At 36.6% G+C, this 26499-nt stretch overlaps 1 protein-coding gene across 8 annotated transcripts in view; it reads left to right on the top strand.

Moving 5' to 3' along the window:
- The window catches only part of FANCC (FA complementation group C), a 261535-nt gene that overhangs the window by 167447 nt on the left and 67589 nt on the right, over nt 1-26499 (top strand). For all 8 annotated transcript variants that reach the window (XM_042964675.1, XM_042964680.1, XM_042964672.1 and 5 more), the window contains 2 exons: nt 8720-8833; nt 9719-9783. In XM_042964675.1, the coding sequence (XP_042820609.1) occupies nt 8720-8833; nt 9719-9783 (179 nt within the window). The remainder of the gene's footprint in view (nt 1-8719; nt 8834-9718; nt 9784-26499) is intronic.

The raw sequence follows: 26499 nt of genomic DNA, 5'->3' as shown, positions 1-26499 counted from the left end.
AAGTAGATACTCATTCTAGAAAATTAAAAATCATTTAATAGTTTCAATATTGAATTGAAATAAAAGGAACTATGGTAATTGCAGATCTATTAGATTGAACCTTTCATACCCAAATGAGACTAATAAGACTGTTAACTGTTGGAAACAAATTGTCGTGTTCCAAGTTGGATACTGGCATTGTTTAGGTTAATTTATTCAGACTAGTGTTTTGGGTTGAAAGAAATAATGTAGTAAGTTCTTTATTTTTAAAACTTTACTTTTATTCTAAAGGAATAGTTTTGTGTGTGTGTGTGTGTGTGTGTGTGTGTGTGTGTGTGTGTGTGTTGAAGTTTATTTATTTATTTTGAGAGAGAGAGAGTGCACATGTGGAGGAGGGGCAGAAAGAAAGGAGTGAGAGAGAATCCCAAATAGGCTCCACACTGTCAGCTGGGAGCCTGATATGGGGCTCAATCCCACAAACTGTGAGATCAGACCTGAGCCAAAACCAAGTCAGGAGCCTAACCAACTGAAGCACCCAAGTGCCCCTCAAAATTATGTTAAATTAAACATCTGATTTTTAGAAAGAACATACTAGAAATAAATCCATATCTTTAACTTAGGACTCATTTCTTCTTGATTTGGGTTATAAATTATGCTAGTATCTGATGGTATGCCAGTTACGTGTGCCAGTTGCATTTTGAAATATTTTTTAATTCTTAATTTATAGAAATAACAAAAAAATACTGTGGAAGCTTGTAAAGTGTTTTTAATTTACAGAATTCTAAATAACTTCAAGCATTTGTATCTTATTTCTTTCTAGTTTTATCAACAACAGTGGGTATGCATTATATCATAATATGAAAACAGTCTGCCTTATAATTTTAGATAAGGATTTCAGATTTTAGAAAAGTTAGCAGTGAAACTACATCACCACAATGATATTTTTTCCCTGAGAAATCTCAGTATTATGGGTGCTTCAGACAAACAGGCACAGAATCATTACAATGGTGTAAAATATTTAATTCGCTTTATCCCACTTTGTCTCTTAGAACCTTTATCCAGAAGTAATTTGCAGAATTTGTAGTTCTGCCCCTTGTGTATGTGTCCCTGAATAGCACCTTGTTTAGTGTACCTGCTTTTGAACTTCATGGAAATGGAGTCATGCTGTGTATTTCTGTAATTTTATTCTTTTCCTTAGCATATGTTTGAATACTTGCTTTTCTCTGTGAGTTTTAGACAAGCTTCAGAAGTTCCACCAAACAAAAACCTATTTAGGATTGTTAATGGCACTCCATTGAGTTTGTATGAGAATTTACTTCTTCATGACATTGAATTTTTCTTGCTGAGGCTATAGTATATCTTTCCATTTAGGCAGGTCTTTAATATATGCTTTTTAAAGTTTTGTAACATTTATCTTCTTTGTTGTTTTGTCGTGTAGTACTATGCACAGAACACTGCTGGTCCATTTTACTTTATAGAGGATTTTTCTTCTTTTTCAGTGAAGTAATATATTTAGGTGGTGCTTAGATGTTAGTCCAGATTCTAGACTGTGTTTCTTGTCAGGGGGCAATGATAATTTAAGATTGTGTTATTAAGAAAATTAGCCAGTTTTCACTATGGTATCTAATTTAGGAAACTAAATCACTTGCAATGATATAATTAATTGGGAATTTTAATATTATTTAAGTATAACAAACAGGATAATAACATAAATGTTTTACTAGATATTTACATAAAATGCCATGGGAATATAAAAAAAAAGTGACTAATTCAGTATTTGGGCACATGTATTTTTGTACAATAAAGGAACCTGCCAAGTATTCAAAATGGTAGCAGTTCTATTGGCCGACAACTGATAGACCAGATGCTTTGGTAAAGGCTTGAGAGAAGATAAGATTAAACATGTTGTGCTATACCTTGAGGATTAAATTTTTTGGTCAAAATTTATTATTTTATCCTGTAATGAGGTCACAAAGGAATCCCGCAGTGATTATATTGTTCAGTAACTGTAAATGAGCAATTCATTCTATTTATTTTTATTAAGCTAGTGTTTATTTTTATTTTTTTTCTTAATTTTTTTTATGTCTTTATTTTATTTTGAGAGAGAGACAAAGTGCAAGCAGAGAAGGGGCAGAACGAGAGGGAAACAGAATCTGAAGCAGGCTCCAGGCTCTGAGCTGTCAGCACAGAGCCCAAGGTGGTGAACCCACAGAAGTCTGACGCTTAACCTACTGAGCCACCCAGGCGCCCCAGGCTCGTGTTTATTGAATGCCTATTATGTGCAATGTAGTGGGCTAGCTTTTGCTCTAAGGAATATAAAGATAGTAAGACTGTCCCTTTCTTGGGGAGCCGGTGGGCTAATGAGTAGAAGAGGAAACAGGTAACTATGGTGCAAGGCAGAACTTGGTAGGCACTGTCCGAGAACTACAAATAGGATACCATGGAGATTTCAGGAGAGTACAATTTCATCCTGTCAGGCACTGGAACAGGAGTTTGGACAAAGATGGGTTTTTGAAAAATATGTGTAATTTTGGCAGCTAGAAATGTGTGGAGGTTGTTGGATTTCTCAGGATAAGGAAATGGTATGGAGGTGGGAAAGGGGAGGATGAATGTGGTGACCAGCAGGGAGCCTGCTGTCACCAGATTGCAGAGATCAAAGAGAAAGACCAGGAGAAGTAAGTTTGGCCAGGTGAGCTGAAGCCCTGTGTGGTGCAGGGGCGGGAGAGGTAGGGGGTGAGCTGTGCTGAGGCATCCAGCAAGGGCTGGGAGCAGGAGGATTGACAGGAGTATTTGCCATGTGTCTTTGCTCTGCCTACTATGGCCTTTCCCGTAGTTCTTTCCCACCAGTTCTCTCTCTTTCCCTAGTTGTTTTCTCTGTCCGTCCCATTACACAGCCTATCTTCTCTCTTTCCCTGCCTCCTTCCCCTCACTCTTGCTGTCCTTACCCAGCTATCAGAATCAGCCCAGAAGTCATCATCTCTGGGAGCACTCTGAAACCCTACAGTTGGAATTAATCATTACTTCCTCTGTTCCCACAGTGATTGTCTTACCCCCTCGTTGTAGCACTTACTGCATTCTGTCTTCTATTACGGCTGTTTCCATCTCCATCTCCCTTCCATGGGCTGCAGGGGCTTCATTTCCCAATACCGTAGGAGAGTGGCTTGAATACAGATCATACTCAAAATGTTTGTTGAATGAATAAGGGATCTTTGTTTAAACAGTTTTTTATTTATAGTATGTATAAAGAGCTAGATGCAATAGAGACCAAAGTGATGGAAATTCTAAAAGACTTTAATGATCAGATGAAGAAATTGTTTGGAGAAGCATGAAATATGTGCTCTGTCTCAGTTCAAGAAGATTGACCACAGTTTGGCTCTCCTAACCCTCTGCCTGAGCAGAAACCACAGCCCTTCTTCCACAACCCAACAGTGAGCCAAACCACAGCCTCATTGGTCCAGCTTTCCTAACCCGCTTGTGAATGTGCTGCCTGTTCAAGATAGAGCAGATACAGTGAGGTGAGGACAAAAAGAGCACCTGAAAACAAGGGCAGTGGATTTTCCTCTGGTTTATTTAAAATGTCTCTCCTTAATGAAAGTTCACCATAAATGGTATAAGCATTTTTAAAATGGCTTTTTAAATACTAGCAGAGTTCTTAAAACTCCTGCATGAATCAAAATTGGACTTCAGATGTTTTGCCCACAGCTGTGTTCATTACTGCACCTTCCACCCTTGAAGGATCTTAGACCACAGCCAGGATGATTGAATGATTTGCACTTTTTCTTTAAGCCCTTCAAGTCAGAGCTTGTTTGTTTACATTCATGTCCTTTTTGTTGATATTGATTCCTGTATTCAGAAACCCAGTTCTTCATAAGTTCATTAGTAAAATGAGAAGATTGAAATAGAGAATCTCCAAGACTGCTCTGTTGGCATTTACAAAAGAATCAATTATCATACGACTGTAGGAATGAATTTTTGTCCAGGCGTTAGATGCCTCCAGAATCTTGAATGGTTTTGTGTTTAATGGTTTTCTGGTAGCCACTAGGTGGCAGTAAAAAAAATTCTTAACAATGAGAAGTGCTTGTCAGTTTTTAAGTTTACTTTAAAGAAGAGATTTGAAGGTCTAAAGTTTGAGGTGTCTGGAAGTTATGTAACCATAGCCAGACCTCAGTATGCTGTTTCTCAGGACCTATGCTTATTTTATCCAGGAATAAAACTCTCTTGGCCCTCCATAGCAGTTTGTATTAGGGAATTATGGGAAAAACAGACATAAGTTAAAGCATGTAATTTTATTTTATTTTTTAAATTTTTTTACATTTATTTATTTTTGAGAGACAGAGTGAGACAAAGTGAGAGTGGGGGAGAGGCAGAGAGAGAGGGAGACACAGGATTGGAAGCAGGCTCCAGGCTCTGAGCTGTCAGCACAGAGCCCGACGCTGGCCTTGAACCCACAGACCGTGAGATCATGACCTGAGTCGAAGTTGGACGCTCAAGAGACTGAGCCACCCAGGCGCCCCGCATGTCATTTTATTTTACAAAACATTTTTTATGATAAAAAGTAAGCCGTAGAGGATCTTAAGCTGAAGACCAATCAGATTTGCATTGTTATGATAAAAAAAACTATTCAAGCTGCCTCATGCAGAGTGGATATAGGGAGGTTCCTTATAAGTTTTGGCCATAGAGTAAGTAACCCCAGCTTTGGTAATAGTAGAAACTTTGGAAATGCAGATAGTTTAAAGAAGAAATTTTAAATCGCTACTAGAAAAAAATCCGTTTTAACTATTTGTTGCATTTCTTCCTAGCATTTTTTTTCCATACAAAATTAAAATCACATCAAACACAGTTTGACACCTTGCTTTTTAAATTGTTACATTGTCTTTTCCTGGGTCGTTAAATATCTTTTTACAACATAATTCACACTGTTGGATAAACCATGATGAATTCAACCAGTTCAGTGTTGTGTGGAGTACTTTTGTTGCTTGCAGTTTTTCACTGTTATGAGTAATGCTGCTTATGAACCTAAAACATTCATTAAGATATATTCTTGGAAATTAAATAACTGGGTAAAAGGATATGAATTTTAAGGTTTTGGCTACATAACATCAAGTGACTTCCCAGAAAGGCTTTATAAATTTGTGCTCCCAACAACAGCAGAGTACCCCTTTCACCACATCCTTGCCAACACTGAATATTACAGTATGGGGTTTTTTGTTTGTTTTTATTTTTTAAACAGGTCAAGCAGCGGGGTGGGGAACTAATATTTATAGCATTTGATTTTTTAAAAATCAGTTTCTACTCATATCATTTTGGGAATTTAGGCCAGGACAGGTCTGACAATTAGGTTGTTTTCATTTTTCCAAGACCTTAGGTGTTGCATAATACAGGCATTGTGAATACTATCTAGGGAACTGTTTATGGCTACTTTAAACATTCTCAGGAATTAGTTACAATCCTTGGTCACCCCCTCTGAACCTACTGAATGTCCTAGATTTTTTTTTTTTTTAAACTTTCATTGGCTCAGCTACCAAAGTAACTCCTGCACTTTTGGGAAGCCAGCCTCCACTCATTGGTCCAAGGCCCAGGATGTGAGTGCTTCTGGGAGGCACTGGATTTATAGGGGAAAGCCTTGGCATGGTTTTCCTTAGGATCTACAGTCGTAACTGATTCTTAACTGTTGCAGCCTTGAAATCAGTTTCCTTCTATTGTACATACACTGCATTACTTTTTATGCCAACTAGGTCTGTAGTACTTTGTGCTTTAACTTTTTAAGGGTCAATCGTGTGAATTATAATGATAGTAGCCACCTGTTTATAGGTGGCTTAATTGAAACTTGCTTAATTGAATTTTTATTAAAAATTTGATTTATGGGATTTTAACTGAGATGCCATACTTAGAGAACTTAGCACAATATTTCACACATGGAAAGCACTCAGTAAATTTTAGTTGTCTTAACTGTTAGAATTCCCTCAAGAAGTGACATTTAAACAGGTCTGGAAGAACCTTCATGGCAGAGAGAGTAGGACATCGTAAAGTCCTGAGGGGCCAAAGAGCCTACAGCCCTATGTAGCTTCAAACAAGCCAGTGAGGGAGAGTCAGCCTTTGGTGTTTTTAATGCTTATTAAGTGTGATAGTAGGTGAAATTTATTATATTATTTTATTTCCCTAGGTTTAGTCCTATCCAAGTATATGTGTATGGACTCACAAATTTAGATGCACATACACAAGTTTATTTTATCTTGTAATGTGTATTTACAGAATGCAGTGCAGGAGTTAAGAAAAAAATAAAGTGGCTTATTTCCCTGTGAATATATGAAAAACCACTGAGTTGCATACTTTAAAGAGTAGACTTAATAGTATATGAATTATATCTCAATAAAGCTACTACTAAAAAACAAAATGTTTCCAAGTATAACACTTTTTCAAAAAGTAAATTTTTTTTCCTGAGTATAAAAATAGTACACATACATGCATAGGAAACTGGAAAATATACCAAAGTAGAAAGAAGGAAAAATATAGGGGCGCCTGGGTGGCTCAGTGGGTTGAGCGTCAGACTCTTGGTTTTGGCTCAGACTGTGATCCCAGCATTGTGGGATCAAGCCCTGTGTCGGGCTCCGTGCTGACCGTGAAGCCTGCTTGAGATATTCTCTCTCTGTCTCTCTCCGTCCCTCTGCCCCTCTTCCTGCTTGCACTCTCTCCCTCTCTTAAAGGAACAAAAAAAAAAAAAGGAAAGAAAGAAAAAATATATGTCCATAATAGTACCATCACAGAGACTATTAATATTTGATGATAGTTTCTTCATTATTTTTTCATTTCCATGTATGGTGTGGATTATTTTTAAATTGATGAGATTGTTTCTGTGTATTAAAATTTGCATCTTCCTTTCTTCATTTAAAATTGTAATATAACCATTTAAAATGCTCTCATAAATTCTTTATAAACATTTTAATGGTTTACAATGAGCCACTGAATGAGGGTATGATAAATTAGTCTCTGCTGTTAGACATTTTTCACTGAGAAAGAACATTGTAGTGAACATCTTTTGAGTATAATCCCCATCGTCATATTTAGGTTTATTTCCTTAAATGTGTGCCAGGTACATTAAAACTTCTGAATGCTTTTAAAAAACCTTTAATATATATTTTCAAGTTGATCTCTATAAGGCAGGCCTCTATTAATCTATAAGGCGCCTTTGTTCAGGTTATAAACCTCTGGGCAGACATAGCCCTGGCAGTCCAAGCTTGGGGTGGGTTATAGGCTGTGTTATACCCACTCACTCTCTCTGGGGGTGCCTCAGTGTGGTTCACAGCACCAGGATATATGGATACCCATTTATATTTTAATAGCTCACACAGAGTACCTGTTTCAGAGAACCCAGATGAGCATTTGGTATTTAGGTCTGTAAAAATCTTTAATTCATTAAGTGAAAAATGGTATGTTGATGCTTAAATTTACCCTTTGAGTTTATGAGGGTGAAGAATTTATCCATGTGTTTCTTGCACGTTTGTATTTTGTCTTATGAATTATCTGTTCATACTCATTTTTTTATGTATGTTCTTAGTGTTTGTCATATGATATTTTGCACAAGAATTTGACTACTTATGGTTATATGTTATTGTTAAAATTCTTCCTAGGTTTTGCTTATATTATTTTCTGAAGACACAAGATTTTATTTCTATTTAGAACAAACAATGATTTGCTCTCTTAATTTTCAGTTTACAAAGTTCTTCCCCATTCATTTTTAAAAAAAAATTTTTTTTGATGTTTATTTATTTTTGAGACAGTGTGACACAGCATGAGCAGGGGAGGGGCAGAGAGAGAGGGAGACACAGAATCTGAGCAGGCTCCAGGCTCTGAGCTGTCAGCACAGAGCCTGACGCGGGACTTGAACTCACAAACCATGAGATCATGACCTGAGCCAAAGTCAGACCCTTAACCAGCTGAACCACCCAGGCACCCCTTACTTCATTTTTATATTGATCCCTTTAATTTACATTAAGTTCAGGTATATTTTAATGAATGACATAAGGTACAAATCTAATTTTTTAAAATATTTTTCCCAGAGCACCATTTATTAATTCATAATCTTTCCCTAGTAATTTGTGGTGTGTTCCTTGTGATGTGTTAAATTATTGTATCTACTTTGATAAAAATATTTTGCTGAGTTAAAAACAATAAAGATCACATTCTTAATATGGGTAAGCATTGTTCATTCATTATTTTTGCTTCACTGTTAACATTTGTTTAAAATGATCTATTTTGGGGACACCTGAGTGGCTCAGTTGGTTGATCATCCAACTCTTGATCTCTTGATCTTGAGCCCGTGTTGAGCTCTGCCCTGAGCATGGAGCCTGTTTGAGATTCTCCCTCTCCCTCTCTGGCTCTCCCTCTCTTTGGCTGTCTCTCTCTCTCCTTCCATCCCCCCCTCTCCTTCTCTCTGTCTCTCCCTCTTTCCCCACCCCCCCAGATGTTGTCCCCCACCTGTGTGCTCTCTCTTGCTCTCTATAAAAATAAAGAGAAAAAATAGAATAGTAAAATAAATGACCTATTTTAATATGATAATTTTAAGGCCAACTTATTTCTTTATATCTTGAATCCATATGAACTGGGTATTTGGACAAACTAAGGTTACTCCTTTCATAGAGATCACCGCATTTACAGAGGACATGGGTTCTAGGCATTATATGTAATAAGCACATGCCACTTGCACTCACTTTTAATAACTTTTTCTGTTTATGTTTTTAAGGGCTTGCTATCTCATGTACTGTCAGCATTCAAATTTGATACAAAAGAAGTTGGTCTTTTTATTCAAGGTCTTGGATATGCACCTGCAGATTACTATTCTGGTTTGCTTAAAAATGTGAGTATTTTTAATGTATTGAAATTTTTGTTGCTTAATGTACCATCAGCAAAAAGGGTAAATGGAAATATTTCACTCTTCCAGGAGAGATGTTTAACTTTTCTCTGTTTATCTCTTCTTATCTTGGGCAGACTTATAGCCATATAAGGAAGAAACCTGAGGTGGGAGATTCTGAGAAAAAAGAGGGAAACCAGGAGAGGTTATTCTAAATCACCCAACCCCTTTCTTCTCTTAACAGATCTCATTTATTCTCTCAAAGATTTTTGGAAGAAGAGATTTCCTTAAACAATGTAAACACACCCTTTTACTGTTGGACGCATTTTGTATTTAAAATTCCTGATAGGAATTTATGTTAAAGCAAAAAATTCAATAAATGACAGTGTTGTAAATAGTGTTATATATTCTCATCTTAGTATTAAAGCTATGTTTTCTTCTGCCTTGAATTTTAGCCAAATTCAAGAAATTTTAATTTATGATCTTAACATAACTCTTCTAAATAATGTTTGTTAACTTTTTTGGTCTTTTGGAAACTTTATACATAAATAGAATTTTTAAAAGATAAAGTACTAAATTAGGCAAGAAAAAATAAGCTAACTATAATGTGGTTTTTTTTTAACGGGTTTGGTTTTCTTAGGAAATTAATGATCTATTGTTCATTTGCTTACATTGGAATGCAGAATAACAGACATTAAAAATAAAATCCAAGTTATTTGTAAATGTGACTTGGCACTGCTTTCTTTTCATTTTGACAAAGTAAAACAAGGAGAGGACGGGTAGGGGAGAGTAGGGAATCTCAACGGAAATATCACTCACACCAAGAAAAATAGAACTGATGTAATCCTGTTTTGCAGTGTGAGTTAACCTGCAACTGATTTTGTTTTACAGATGGTTTTATCATTAGTGTCTGAACTCCGAGAGAATCATCTTAATGGATTTAACACTCAAAGGCGGTAGGTGTTAAACTAAACATCCCCCTTCTCAAGTTTCAAAATGTATCAGTTTGGTTATGAGAGAAAAAATTTATAATTCTTAGGAAAATCATGTTCATAGTTACAGTTATATTCTGTGTGAAGAGATTATTTATACATGGCAAATTTGTGAATTTTATGAAACTTTCTTTTTTAAATCACTATTCTTTCAGCTTTTTAGGGCAGTAAATCATGCAACGTCCCTTGTGACCCTGAGTAAAAATCCCTACACATACAGTAAGGGATACACAAACAAAGGAAGGACTCAGTTCAGAGAGTGTGTGTATGTGTTTGTGTTATACATACAGTATACATGCACACACAAACAGTATTTCCAAGGCCACACAGATAGTCGATGTGCATATATGACTTAATACAGCATCCTTTCTTAATAAAAACCCTCAAGAAAGTTGGGATAGAAGGAACATACTTAAGCATCATAAAAGCCATTTATGAAAAGCTGACACTAATATCATCCCCAATGGGGAAAAACTGAGAGCTTTGCCCCTGAGATCAGGAACAGGACAGGGATATCCTCTCTCATCACTGTTGTTTACCAGAGTGTTGGAAGTCCTAACATCAGCAATCAGCCAACAAAATGAAATAAAAGGCATCAAAATTGGCAAAGAAGAAGTCAAACTTTCACTTTTCACAGATGACGTGATACTCTACATAGAAAACCCGACAGACTCCACCAAAAGTCTGCTAGAACTGATACATGAATTCAGCAAAGTCACAGGGTACAAAATCAATGTACAGAAATCAATTGCATTTTTATACACCAATAATGAAGCAACAGAGAAATAAAGAAACTGATCCCATTTACAATTGCACCAAGAACCATAAAATACCTAGGAGTAAACCTAACCAAAGATGTAAAAGATCTGTATGCTGAAAACTACAGAAAGCTTATGAAGGAAATTGAAGAAGACACAAATGGAAAAACATTCCATTCTCATGGATTGGAAGAATAAATATTGTTAAAATGTCAATACTACCCAAAGCAATCTACACATTCAATGCAATCCCAATCAAAATTGCACCGGCATTCTTCTCAAAGCTAGAACAAACAACCCTAAAATTTGTATGGAACCACAAAAGATCCTGAAAAGCCAAAGTAGTATTGAAAAAGAAAGCCAAAGTGGGAGGCATCACAATCCCAGACGTTAGCCTCTACTACAAAGCTGTAATCCTCAAGACAGTATGGTATTGGCACAAAAACAGACGCATAGACCAATGGAATAGAATAGAGAACCCGGAATTGAGCCCACAAATGTATGGCCAACTAATCTTTGACAAAACAGGAAAGAATATCCAGTGAAAAGAAGACAGTCTCTTTAACAAATGGTGCTGGGAGAACTGGACAGCAACATGCAGAAAAATGAAACTAGACCAGTTTCTTATAGCGTACACAAAAATAAACTCAAAATGGATGAAGGACCTGAATGTGAGATAGAAAATCATGAAAACCCTAGAGGAGAAAGGCAACAACCTCTTTCACCTCAGCCGTAGCAATTTCTTTACTCGACACATCTCCAAAGGCAAGGGAATTAAAAGCAAAAATGAACTATTGGGACCTCATAAAGATAAAAAGCTTCTGCACTGCAAAGGAAACAATCAACAAAACTAAAAGGCAACCGATGGAGTGGGAAAAGATATTTGCAAATGACATATTGGATAAAGGGCCAATATCCAAAATCTATAAAGAGCTCACCAAACTCCATACCCGAAAAACAAATAATCCAGTGAAGAAATGGGCAGAAGACATGAATAGACACTTTTCCAGAGAAGATATCCAGATGGCCAACAGGCACATGAAATGATACGCAATGTCACTCATCAGCCAGGAAACAGAAATCAAAGCCATGCTGAGATATCACCTCATGCCTGCCAGAGTGGCTACAATGAACAAATCAGGAGACTATAGATGCTGGTGATGATGCGGAGAAATGGGAACCCTCTTGCACTGTTGGTGGAAATGCAAACTGGTGCAGCCGCTCTGGAAAACAGTGTGGAGGTTCTTCAAAAAATTAAAAATAGAACTACCCTGTGACCCAGCAATAGCACTACTAGGGATTTACCCAAGGCATACAGGAGTGCTGATGCATAGGGGCACATGTACCCCAATGTTTATAGCAGCACTTTCAACAATAGCCAAATTATGGAAAGATCCTAAATGTCCATCAACTGACAAATGGATAAGGAAGATGTGGTTTATATATACAATGGAATACTACTTGGCAATGAGAAAGAATGAAATCTGGCCATTTGCAGCAATGTGGATGGTACTAGAGGGTATTATGCTAAGTGAAATAAGCCAGGCAGAAAAAGACAGACACCATATGTTTTCATTCATATGTGGATCTTGAGAAGCTTAACAGAAGACCATGGGGGAGGGGAAGGGAAAAAAAAGTTACAAACAGAGAGGGAAGAAGGCAAGCTATAAGAGATTCATAAAACTGAGAACAAACTGAGGGTTGATAAGCGGTGGGGGAGAGGGAAAAGTGGGTGATGGGCATTGAGGAGGGCACTTGTTGGGATGAGCACTGGGTGTTGTATGGAAGCCAATTTGACAATAAATTATATTTAAAAAAAAGAAACATAATATTCCAAAATCTAGACTAAACAAATCAAATAGATTCAAACAAATTAAAAGGCAACTAATCACATTACAAAATGTTCTTCACTGTGTAAGAGAATTCAAAGTTGTCTTCATTGGTGAGCATTTCATTTTTAACGAATTATTAACTAAGAGAAGCTGGGAACAAGGGACTTTTGTCCCTTTTTGTTTTTGTAAAGCTATTGCCAATTAAAGCTATATCACAAATTGTCTTTGCCTTCAGCTTATAGAATCCTTTGGATCTGAACTTTAAACTATAAAACTCTTAAACAAAAACACTGGAGAAAATCTTAATGACATTAGGTTTGGCAGTGATTTTTTTTTTTTTTGGGGGGGGATAATGACCCCATAAGCATAAGCAACCAAGAAAAAGTAGATAAATTGGACTTCATTAAAATTAAGAATTTTTATGAATTTACAGGATATTATCAAGAATGCAAAAAGGCAACCTAGTGAAGGAGTGAAAACTTTTGTCATGTATCCAATAAAGGATTAAAATCTAGAGTATATAAAGAACTGAAACTCAACAATAACAAAAAGCTCAATTCAAAAATGGGCAATAATTTGACAATAAAATATATTATAAAAAACAAAACAAAAACCCCAAATGGTCAGTAGAGTTGTTTAAACATGTCTCAAAAGATGATATAGAGCTGGCCAATAAGCACATGAAATAATGTTCAACATAACTAGTTATTAGGGAAATGCAAATCAAAGGCACAATGGGTACCACATCACATGTACCAGAGTGGTCTATCATTTAAAAAACAAACAAAAAAGAAAAATAATAAATGTTGGCAAGTAAGTTAAAAATGTAGAGCCCTGTGCATTGTTGGTGGGAATGTAACAAACTATAAAGATGATTCCTGAAAGAATAGTCTTGCTGATGGGAATGTAAAATGGTACAGCCATTGTGGAAAAGCTTGGCAGTTCCTCAAAAAATTAAACATAGACTTAAAATAAGACCCAACAATTCCACTCTTAGGCATATATTCAAAAGAAATGAAAGAAGGGACTTGAACAAATATCTCTCCGTACACCAGTGTTCATGGCACCATTATTCACAATAGCCAAAAGGTGGGAACACTTCAAGTTCCCAGCAATGAAACATGAAGTGGAGAAACAAAGCAAGGTATATAAGTACAATAGAAAATACTATTCAGCTATAAAAGGGAATAAAATTTTTGTATATGCAAGAATATGGATGGACATTGAAAACACCATGCTTAGTGAAATAGGCCAGACACAGAGGGGCAAATATTGTGTAATTCTATTTATATGAAGTACCTAGAAGAGGCAAACTCAATAGAGACAGAAAGCAGAACAGAGGTTATCAGGGGCTGGAGGGAATGGAGTTACTGTTTAATGGGTCTATAGTTTATGTTAAGGATACTGAAAAGCTTTGGGTATGGATCGTGGTGACAGGTACACAGCATGTGAGTGTATTTAATGGCACTGAATGGTTACCAAATACAAATGATTAAAATGATAACAATTATGTATGTTTTACTACAATCAAATAATTAAGCAAGAAAAAAACCCAAAAATGATACCAAGTGTATCTCCCTCAAATGACTAAAATTGGGAACACTTACATCAATATGTGTTGGAGAAGATCTAGAACCACTGGATCTCTCATCTGCTGTCTGTGAGAATGTGAAGTGGTATGACCACTTGGTAAACAGTGTAGCAGTTTATTATAGAGTTAAATATACACTTGTCATATGACCCACCACTCTATTCTTGAGTATTTACTCACTACAAATGAAAACATAGGTAGTCACAAATATTGCTATACAAATATTTCTTTAAAAAAAATTGTTTTAACGTTTATTTATTTTTGAGAGAGCGAGAGAGAATGCGAGCAGGGAAGGGGCAGAGAGAGAGGGAGACACAGAATCCCAAGCAGGCTCCAGGCTCTGAGCTGTCAGCACAGAGCCCGACACAGGGCTTGAACTCATGAACGGTGAGATCATGACCTGAGCCGAAGTCAGGCACTTAACCAATTGAGCCACCCAAGCACCCCTCTATACAAATGTTTGTATACAAATGTTCATACAAATATTAATTTTGTAATAGTTCAAAACCAGAAATGATCCAAAGGTCCACCTTAACTGGATGGATTAAACAAATAAGTATTGTCTGTTACCACCATTTAAAAAATGAAAAGGCAAGTTATAAACTGTGAGAAAGTAATTTCAAATTATGCGTCTGATAAAGGGTTCCTATCCGGAATATATGAAGAACTCAGTAATAAGACAACCCAGTTAAAACAATAGGCAGGGGCACCTGGGTGTCTCTGCCTCTCTCCCTCTCTCTCAAAAATAAGTAAACATTAAAATTTTTTTTTAAATAGGCAAAAGATTGGAATACATGTCATCAGAAAATATATACAAATGGCTAATAAGCATGTGAACACTTGTATACAGATATTCATATCATTATTCATAATAAACAAAAAGTGGAAGCAACCCAAATACCCATCAACTCATGAATGGATAAACAAAATATGTTATGTCCACACAGTAGAATACCGTTCCTCAGTAAGAAAGGAACAATCTATTGATTCACACTGCAACATGTGTGAACCTCAAAACATTATGCTTAGTGAAAGAAGCTGGTCACAGAAGACCATATATTATATGATTTCATTTTTACCAAGTGTCCAGAATAGGCAAATCTATAGAGACAGAGTAGATTAGTTGTTGCCTGGGGCTAAAGATAGGAACAGAGATTTACTGCAGATGAGCCCAAAAGATCTTGAAGTGATGGAAAAGTCCTAAAAGTGGATCATTAGTGGTAATAGTTGTCCATATATAAATTATACCTAAATAGTAATAAGAAGAATTCCAAGGGGGACATAGAAAACATTTACAGTCATTTATTTACATGTCGGGTGCAGACTTTGATTTTACCTTGAGATGAATGTTGAATAATAGAAATTTATTAAGAGGGGTACCTAGGTGGCTCAGTCAGTTAAGCGTCTGACTTTGGCTTAGATCATGGTCTCACAAGTGGGTTTGAGCCCCATGTCAGGCTCTGCACTGATAGCTCAGAGCCTGGAGCCTGCTTTAGATTCTGTGTCTCCCTCTCTCTCTGTCCCTCCCCTGCTTGTGCTCTCTCTCTCTCTCTCAAAAATAAAATAAAATAAACATTGAAAAAAATAATTAAAAAATTGAAAAATTTTCTTTAAAAACAAATTTAGTAAGAGACTTAAAACATCAGTAAGAGGCAATGTGTATGTAGTCTACACCATCCTCCCAAAATATGTCAAGTTGACGATTTTTTTAAAAACTCAACTAAGAACAAACAAACAATAAAACAAAAACACTGTTAAGTGGAAAACATCAGCCACAGAATTGGGAGATAATTTGCAACCTGTAAAACAGATAAAGGATTAGTATACAAAGTATAGTAATCCTCCTGCAAATCAGTCATAAAGAGGCATACACTCCAGTATAGAGATAGACAAGAAGGATGCCTGAGTGGCTCAGTGAGTTAAGTATCTGACATGGTCATGATGTCACAGTTCGTGAGTTCGAGCCCTTCATCTCTGTGCTGACAGCTCAGAGCTTGAAGCCTGCTTTTAAAAATTTTTTATAATGTTTATTTTTGACAGAGAGAGAGACAGAGCATGAGGGGGGAGGGGGAGAGAGAGGGGGAGACACAGAATCCAAAGCAGCCTCCAGGCTCTGAGCTGTCAGCACAGAGCCCCACACGGGGCCCAAACTCACGGACCGTGAGATCATGACCTGAGCCGAAGTCGGATGCTCAACCGACTGAGCCACCCAGGTGCCCCAATAAAAAAATGTTTTTAAAGGAATGGACAAGAAATATAAGCAAGTTATTACCAAAAGAGGAAAACTAAACAAATAAACATTTAAAAAATTCAAGAGTGAGGTCAGCAAGACAGAATAGGAAGCTCCAGTCCTTGTTTCCCTTTGAAAACTCCAGAAACCAATTAAGAAGTTACAATACTCCAGGCAAGCTCAAAGTCAAAAATGGCCATATTGAAATGGGTAAGAAAGCCATTTTATACCAACCACTGTAGCCCTTCCCCTAAGCTGGCTCAGCTTGGTGGGACTGGGAGGAAAATTCTAGCTTGCAGCTTGTCCCTTGAGGGAGAAAGAAAAGAATGGAATATGTTCAGTGTTCTTGCTTTTGCGGGGGCTGCCTGAGGGACTGCCTCAGGTAACTTACCTGACTCTGACCACTGATGGGGAATGAGCAGACTTTCAATACCTGGAGAGCGTGAATGTTAGAGAGCCCTATGCTGCTTTTTGTAGCCCCAGGGAGCTGGCAGTGCTGCAGATGGAGGTTGGTGTAAGGAGAAAACACCCAACTCACAGCTTCTGTCTGGGTGGGTTGGGGGGTGGGAAAGAAGAGTAGAATGTGTATCTAATGTTCCAGCTTCTGAAGGGGCTACCCTAGGGATTGGTTTTTGTCTCCCCTGACTTGAAGCAGCCCACTTTGAAGGTCAGAGGGGCTGCAGAGAACAAAAACTTAGTGGCTTGTTGTGGCACCAGAGAACCTGCAGTACCACAGACAAACACCAGAGGGAGGAAGAGATTGCAAACTCCTGAAAAACTGGCAAGCTCTCTGGGAAATTACATAAGCCCAGAGAAGACACATCCCCAGAAAAGATTCAAAGGACCCCCAGATTCTCTCACCAGGTTGATTAGTGAAAGTTCCCCCGTACAAAGCCAGTGCATAAAGACTAGAAGAAGTGGCTTTCTTCAATTGCATAAAACACAACAAAAAATAAGGCACACAAAGAAACAGGTAAACATGGCCCAAAGGAACAAAATTAATTTGCACAAACCTACCCTAAAGAAATGGAGAGCTATGAATGAACCACCTGACAATTAAAAATAATCGTCCTAAAGGAACTCAATGCACTACAGTAGAATACAGATAAACAACTAAATTAAATCAGAAAAATGTGTAAACAAAATGAGAATATCAACAGATACAAATTATTAAAAACAACCAAACAGATATTCTGGAGCTGAAGAAAAAAATAACTGAATTGAAAAATTCACTAGAGAGGTTCAACAATAGACTGATCAAGCAGTTAACTTGAAGACATGTCACTTGAAATTCTCAAATCAAGGAATAAAAAGAAAAAAGAATGAAACGTTAATTAAACCATAGAGGTTATGAAACATCATCAAATGGACCAATTGTATGTGTTGTGGGAGTCACAGAGGAAGTGAGAGAGAAAAAGTGAACTATCAAATCTGAAGAAGGAGTTAGACATCCAAATTCAAGAAGCTCAAACTCCCAACTAAAATAAACCCAAAAAGACCCATGGCAAGTTATGTTGTAATTAAACTGTCAAGAGACAGAGAATGTTGACAGTAGCAAGAATACAAGCACATATAAGGAAACTCCAGATTGTCAGTGGATTACTTAGCAGAAACATTAAGGCCAGAAGGGAGTGAGATGACATAGCAAAGTGCTAAAACAAAAACCTGCCAATCAAGATTATTATATGCTGCAAAGTATCCTTCACAAATGAAGGAGAGGGGTGCCTGGGTGGCTAAGTCAGTTGGGTGTCTGACTTCGGCCCAGGTCATGATCTCACAGTTTGTGGGTTTGAGCCCCGCATCAGGCTCTGTGCTGACAGCTAAGAGCCAGGAGCCTACTTCAAATTCTCTCTCTCCCTCTCTGCCCCTCCCGCTCTCACTCTGTCTCTCTCTCTGTGTCTCAAAAATGAATAAACATTAAAAAACTTGAAAAAAAATAAAAGGAAAGTGGAAAATTCACAAATATGTGCAAATTATACAACACATTTTTGAACAATGAGTCAAAGAAGAAATCACAAGGGAAATTAGAAAATATGTTCAGACAAATGAAAACACAGTATATCAAAATGTATAAGATGAGGGAAAAGCAGTACTAAGAGGAAAGTACATAGCAGTAAACATCTTGTTTAAAAAAGATGATCTTGGGGCATCTGGGTGGCTCAGTTGGTTAAGCGCCTGACTTTGGCTCAGGTCATGATCTCATGGTTTGTGAATTTGAGCCCTGCATCGGGCGGCTTCGGTTCCTCTGTCTTCCTCTCTCTCTGTCCCTCCCCCGCTTGTGCGTGCATTCTCTCTCTCTCTCTCTCTCTCTCTCTCTCTCTCTCTCTCTCTCTCTCTCTCTCTCTCTCAAAAATAAACGTTTAAAAAAATAAAGATAAAAGATCTCAAATCAGCAACCTAACTTTATACTTCAAGGAAGTAGAAAAAGGAGAATAAACTAAACCCACAGATAGCAAAAACAATGAAATAGTAAAGGTTACAGGAGAAATAAACTAAAGAGAGAATGGGAAAAAAACAAATAATTCGATTTTTTAAAAGATCAAGAAAACTGTCAAACCCTTAACTAGACTAAGAAAATCAGCAAGAAGACTAAAATAACAAATATCAAATGAAAGAGAAGGCATTACAACTCATTGCAGAAAAATAAAAAGAGACTACTATGAACAATTATATTGCAACAAATTGGATAATCTAGAAGAAATGGATAAATTTTTTATAAACATACCAAGAGTGACTCATAAATTTAAAAATCTGAACAGATCTACAACAGGAAGGAGAAAGCTCAGAAAAGCCCAGAATTGGATGGTTTCACTAGAGAATTCTATCAAATATTTAAAGAATTAATACCAGTCCTTCTCAAACTCTTTCAAGAAATTGAAGAGGAGGGAACACTTCAAAACTCATTTTATGAGGCCAGCATTACCCTGATACCAAAATCAGATAAATACACTACAAGAAAAAAAAACTGCAAGCAATATTCCTGATGAATATTCATGTGTAAAAATCCTCAGCAATATACAAGTCAACCAAACTCAGCAATTAAAAAGATTCTGCATCATGGTCAAGTGGGATTTATTCCTAGCATGCAAAGTTGGTTCAACATTCAAAAACCATTTGGTGTAGTACACCATATTAACAGAATGATGGACAAAAACAAATGATAATTTCAATTAAAGCAGAAAAAACTATTTGATAAAATTCAACATCCTTTGATGATAAGAACATTCAGTAGAGTAGGAATACAGGGAACATACTTCAACAAAATAAAGGCAATGTGTGAAAAGCCCACAGCTAACATCACACTCCATGGTGAAAGACTGAAATTTTTTCCTTCTAAAATCATGAACAAAGCAAGGATACCCTCTCTCACCACTTCTTTTTAACACAGTACTAGAAGCACTGGAGCCATTAGGCAAGACAAAGAAACAAAAGGCATCCAAATTTTAAAGAACCTCTTATTCTGCTTATACATGACATGATGTTATATGCAGAAGACCCTAAAGATTCCACAGAAAAACTATTAAAACTAGTAAATTAACTCAGTAAAGTTACAGGATACAAAATAAATACTCAAATATCACTTGTGTTTTATACATTAGTAGTGAGCAGTTTTACAAAGAGATTTTTTTTATATATAAAAAGCCCATTTACAGTAGCATCAAAAAGAATAAAATGTTGAGGAATAAACTTAAGGAAATGAAAGACTTATATGCCGGAAGCTACAAAATGTTGCTGAAAGAAATTAAACATGACACAAATACATAAGAGGCATTCTGTGTTGAGGGACTGGAAGACTTAATATTGTTAAAATGTCCATACTACCCCAAGCAGCCCATAGATACAATGCAGTCCTATTAAAATCCGAATGGCATTTTTCTTTTGCAGAAATAGATTTTTAAAAAAGTCCTAAAATTCATATAGAATCTCAGAAGACCCGAAATAGTCAACAACCTTGAAAAGAGAAACAAAACTAGAGGCCTCACCCTTCCTGATTTCAAAACATATTACAAAGCTAGTCATTAAGCCACTTTGGTACTTGTATAAAGCCAGACACAAAGACCCACAGAACAGAATAGCAAGGAAGTGGCAAAAAGATACCCGTAATGTCATCATTACATAAAGTTTTAAAAACACTCAAAACAATACACACATATAAAGTAAAAGTGTTAAAACTAGACAGAAAGAGGGCGCCTGGGTGGCTAAGTCTGTTGAGTGACTCTTGATTTAAGTTCAGGTCATGATCTCATAGTTCCTGAGATCAAGCTCCACATCACGCTCTGAACTGACAGCTCAGAACCTGCTGGAGATTCATTCTCATTCTCATTCTCTCTCTCTCTCTCTCTCTCTCTCTCTCTCAAAAATAAACATTAAAAAAAAAAAAAAAAAAACTAGACAGAGAGGACTCCCATCGTTAGGGGAGTGCTAACTCCTAGGAAGGGGAAGAGAAAATGAGACAGGAGAGGGTGTTTCAACTGTAACTGAAACATTTTTATTTCTTTAAAACGTCAACTAGAAATATCACTAAAATGTTAGCATTGTGAAATCATGGCAATGAGTGCACAGTTGATGTTATAGTAATTCCCTATGTTCTTCTATACATAATTTTATAATTAGACTTTTTAAAAATGAAAATACAGTGCTAGCTGGCAAAATACCAAAACTTAAAAGAGAATATTCATAATAAAGGAATAATTTCCTGCCACAGGGTCTTATTTCCAAAATGGCAGTTGTAGTTCATGAAAAAAAATCATTTTTAATCAGCCTTAGATTGCTTAATATTGATTCCTCTCTGCACTCTGCAGTATTTTTTCTCCTTTACAGTGTCTTTCTGCACTGTACCCATTATTTGACTATACTGGTCTTTCAGATTCTTTCTTCAGAATGTGTACTTTTCATTTTCTCACCCTCAGGACAGAAGAGGACAGCAGTTCAGAAAGGCATCTAAACTCCATTGACCACAATTAGGAAAGCCTGCTGGAAACTATTAGCTAATATACTCTTTACATCTGAGAAATTTCCATTTGTGCCAGATTGGCTCATTTTGTGGGGCAGGTTAATTCCTGAGTTTATGATTGCTTCTTCAGTAAGGATGTATGTTTTTAAAAAAAATAATATGCACATTCCCTGGTGCAGAGCAGTTTTCTGAAGGATGTCCATGCTGGCACCCAGCTGGCAGTAGCAGCAAGGATAACATGGTGATTAATTTGGTAATAGTTTAAAAACATTTTTAGTCAAAGCAAATCATTGATGTAATTAGTAGAACTCTTAACTGAATTTACCAAGAATATGAGGTGCATATGCTAGTAGAATGTCCTTTGGACACTGATACATCTGATACATTCCTAATTTGCTCTTTTGAATGGTGTTTACTATGGAGTCTTAATTTTTAGAATGAATTTTAGAATTCAGCAAGAAATTTTTGCAGGTATTTTTTTGAATGTGTTGAATTTTTAGAGAAATTAAATTAAGTTCATTTATAATTATCAGAAGATTGAATTTAAAAAAGCAATTTGATGCTCAGCATTCTTTTTGAGTCTCTTTATGAGCGTTTAAAGTTCTACTTTTAAGACCTGAAGCCAGGAAGTTCTGTTCTCCATCCATAAAAGAACCTGGATCCCTTAAAGCTTATGTGAGACTCAGAACTCCACATCTACAGCTCTCTAGTGAATTATAAATCCAACCAAGTGTGTTCTCTTGTCTCAGTTAGAAACTGATTTGATGAAATCAGGTAGTGAAATGCCATCATGATAACATTTGAAAGAGCTGCCAAACATGCTGGAGCCATTATATTTGTTGCTGTCATAACTTATAATAATAACTAGAATATGCGTCATAACAATATAAATTTGCTATATATATATATATATGAAGTTATCTGTGCATTTCTAAGATTTAAAAATCAAAAAAGTTGAATAAGAATATAGCATAGTGGGAAAACTACTTTCCAGTACACTTGAATGCAGATATTCCCATTATTTATGAAACTTGAATTTTATCATTACTTACCTTCTGCTTGGAAGACTTGAAATGTTCAAGTCGCCAAGGGCCTCTCAAACTTAAACACCATACAAACAATGCTATTCTGTTTTTCTCTGTTTTTTTTTTTTTAAAGAGGGCATCTGTACATTTCTTTCACTTTTTGCTACTTGAATGTTTCAAGTTCATTTCAAAAGACTCAAAAGTCTCTTAGAAAATATAAAAATCTCATAACTTTGATGCATAAAATGTCAGAGGAACAAAAAACATAGGAAAATCTGTTTGGTTTCCTTTTGCATTCTTTTTAGACGCCTGATAAATAGTCTTGTCATAGCATTTTAAATAGAATTTCACTTGCCACCAACTAAAATCAACAATTCAATGACAGAACGTTTAAATTCTCTCCTGTTCTTTGCTATAAACCGTCTAGAAGGAATGACATTCTGGACTTTCTGAGCATCATCAGTTTATCTTGTAGTTAGTTCTGTGGTTTGCTGCAGATGGTTTGGAAACTTCAACATAGCCACATGAGAATGATGTTTCTAGCAGTATATGGTTACTGTTGAACCTTCTGCAGTTGAATTCTTGTGCAAAGATCATTTGGAAGTGTTGCTCTGGCAATTAATCAAGACATAATGCTTAGTGTACTCCAGTCTGGAAAGTGTTGCCTAACTCTAGTTGAAGTTGGATTTCCACACTCTGGCAAGCTCAAGACCAAAAGAGGGAGCCATGAAGGCTGTGAGCACCTTGAAGCCTTTCAGAACATTATCAGTTGACCTGCATTTAGGTAGGTCAACTGACAAGCTACTGAAATTTATATGAAACTTTAGGGTTTTTTTTAAAGTAGGCTCATGCCCAGCATGGAGCCTAATGCAGGGCTTGAACTCACGACCCTGAGATCAAAACCTGAGTGAGGTCAAGAGCAGATGCTTAACCAACTAAGCCACCGAAGCACCCCAAAAGACTTTAGAAATTTTCACAAAATTCTCTTGGACCTTTTCAGCCTGATTGGGAGATACAGTCTGCATCCCATAAATTTCAGTGCTTGATAAATGCCCTTGTTGCCAGGATTGTCTTTTCCATACCCCTAGTAGCCAGTGATAGTCTCTGAGCCCTCTCTTCTAAAGTAATGAGAGAATGGTAAAAATTTTAAGATAATGAGGGAAAAGTTGGACTTAACCGGTTCTTCCAGAGAGGATTGCTGAAGGGCAAGATCAACACCTCCCTGCTTCATTCAGAGTTCTAGATTTATTGAGTACATGTAACTATTTTTCCATTTCTCAGATACACATCAGGCTCTTAATACTCTATGCAAAATATTCTGCTAGATTCTGTGCAAAATATACATGAAAAACAGTCCACATTACAGACATACAACAACTCTTCCCTTCTCCAATCCCACCCAATAAGTTCATAAATTCCAAAACTTTATGGTATTTACAACTCAAGCCAAATATGTCTTTTCATTAAAATTAGATAATGGACTCAAAAACACAATTATTTTTAAATCTAAAACCACCTTGGTGGTTAGAGAAAGACAGTAAAGCATAGTGGAAGATACCTGTGGTTGAAGAGACCTCAGTCATTTAGGAAAGTGGTAAAGAACAAGAAGTGAATTTTGCAAAAGGTAATTATTTGAGGAGAAAAGACAAACTGCACACAAGAAATCATTAGTGTAGTTTGACAAAAAATTTATCTCTGAGAATTTTATTGTTGATTATCAAGAAAATATAGCTAAACTGAAACAAAAAAGACAAAACAGAAAATCTAAAACATAGTTCTATCATGTCTATTAAAGTATTCAGATTGTTACTAGAGATTGATAATCATCTAGTTCTCGGGACTGCTACTGAAGAAGTAGTGTGGAGCAGTGTTTCTCAAATTACAGTAGGCATAAGAATCACCTGATGTTAAGATGTTAAGGAACAGATTTCTTGGTCCCATTCATAGGGGTGCTGTTGCTGGTGATTCTGAGGACCATATTTTGAGTAGCTCTAATGTAGAGAACTTGGCCAGATCCTAAAGATTAAAGTGCAAGAGAGTAAGATGAAAATGTAATATAAGAGACAAAATCAAGTGGTGAACTAAATTCATGCATGGCCTAGCATTCACTTTATCCTCCCAACTCTTAGCAATGATGGAGAAATTTTAACAAATATATAAATACTAATAAATACTAATAAATAAATACTAAATAAATATTAATAAATAAGGCATTTGATGACCCACAAGTTACAAGAAAGACTTCAAGTGGCAGGTTATGGGATATTTTTGAAGGAAAATATCACAGCCCAAAAAGCTTGCAAGAGAAAACTACTGCAAAAGGTAAAAGTAACATTGGAGTGGATTCATGGAGCAGGAGGTACCTGGCAGCCAACAAGACAGCCTGTTGCACTGCCTCAATTTACAGAAGCCAGCTAAGGGCTAGGCCCTCATGCAGTCCTTATCTGCTGTCTTCCAACAAGAGACAACAGAAGTGTCCTGTTTCCATCAGGAAGGAGGGAGAAGATTTGGAGGAGGAATGAGCATCAAATGGCTATTAATTCCCAGCCATTCTGGGGGTGCTGCAATGCCCAGAGTACAATTTATTGGCAACCCCAACCAGGAATACATCCTGACCCTCTCCACAAGTACCAGAGGAGGCTGTGGTAAAAAGCAGTCATGGAGAGGCTAGTGGGAAATCCCAAATTCCAGAGAGGGGAAACAAAAATCCCTAGATATTCATGGAAAACCAACACCATAAGGAAAGATGAACTAAATGCCACAAAACGGAAGATACATTACCTAAGACAAGCAAATGGTTAAAAAAAGGGGGGGATGATAATTAATGTCTTAAAAATAAGAGAAACTATCAAATCCTTGAAATAGAAATAAATTGGTTATGTTTTTAAAAGAGGGGACTCATAGACGAAAAAAAAAAGTAGAAGACTGAATAGGAAATACAGCTGAATAGCAAGTAATGACTTCAAAGATTGAGCCAAATAGTTCTCCTAGGATAAAATACAAAAGGGCAGAGTAGTAGAAAGTAAGAAGGTGAGAGGTTGTTTTTGTTTTTCTTTTTCTTAATAGAAGAGATCAGAAGGGGATGTCAGGGAAGATGATGGAGGAGGAAGTACCAGGAATCCAACCTTTACTTAGACAAAAATTTTACTGACAGACTGTGTCTGATGTAACTGTTCTGGAACTCTGAAGTCTGTTTGAAGGCTTACAGCTTTTGGGGGAAGTCTTGGCCAGTAAATTGTTCATTTCAGCTATTACCATGGTAGAGACTACCCATAACCAATCCCCTAGACCCGTGGTGGACAGTTGTACCTGCATTTCTAGACAGGCTTGCAGTAGCCGGGGTGGACAGTGCTTGAGTTTTGATCTCGTATCAAAAGATAATACACACATATGAAGCAGCCATTATAATACTCCTGCCTTGTGGGGCAACTGGGTGGCTCAGTCAGTTAAGTGTCTGATTCTTGATTTCGTCTCAGATCATGATCTCATGGTTTGTGAGTTTGAGCCATGTTGGGCTCCATGTTGACAGTGTGGAGACTGCTTGGGATTTTCTGTCTCTCCCTCTCTCCCTGCCCCTTCTGAACTCACTCTCGCATGCTCTCGCTCAAAAAAAAATAAACTTAAAAAAAATTTTTTTAATGTTCTTGTAAATTAATCATGAGAGATTTGTCATGAAAAACTTAATAAAAGGAGTGGAAGATAAATTTGAAAAGTTCTTTTAAATCTAGAGTAAAAAGACCAAGAGATGAAAAATAAGAAAGAAAAGACAGCAAAGTGTCCAGGAAATTCAATATCCAGAATCATTGGAGTTCTCATAGAAAACAGATTGAAAAATGGATAGGAAATTGTCAAAGAAACAATCTAATAGAACTTTTCTTATTTAAGATCCACTGAGTGCTGACCACAATGAATAAAAATAAATCCATACCAAAACATATCAGTGTAAAATTTCAGAGAGGATTTCCAAAAGCCTCCAGGGAGTGAAAACAGGACTTATATAAAGGATGAAAATTCATAATAGCATGGAGCTTCTCAAAAACAACACTGGAGGAAGCTAGAAGGCATTAGAACCACACCCTTACAATTTTGTTGGAAAATTACAAGATTTCTATACTCAGCCAAAGTGTTAATCAAGTGTGAGAGTAAAATAAAGATATTTCCAGACATGCAAGGTCTCAAGTACTTTATCACTCATGTACCTTTTTCCACATAAGAAGAATGAACCAAGAAAGAAAAAGATATGGGGTTCAGGAGAGAAGTGAAGGAAATCCCCATGACAGAGACCAAGGT

The sequence above is a fragment of the Panthera tigris genome, chromosome D4 (assembly GCF_018350195.1).
Source record: "Panthera tigris isolate Pti1 chromosome D4, P.tigris_Pti1_mat1.1, whole genome shotgun sequence".
Lineage (NCBI taxonomy): Eukaryota > Metazoa > Chordata > Mammalia > Carnivora > Felidae > Panthera > Panthera tigris.
Note: the sequence above shows the minus strand (reverse complement) of the source record. Positions and strands in the feature narration are given on the sequence as shown.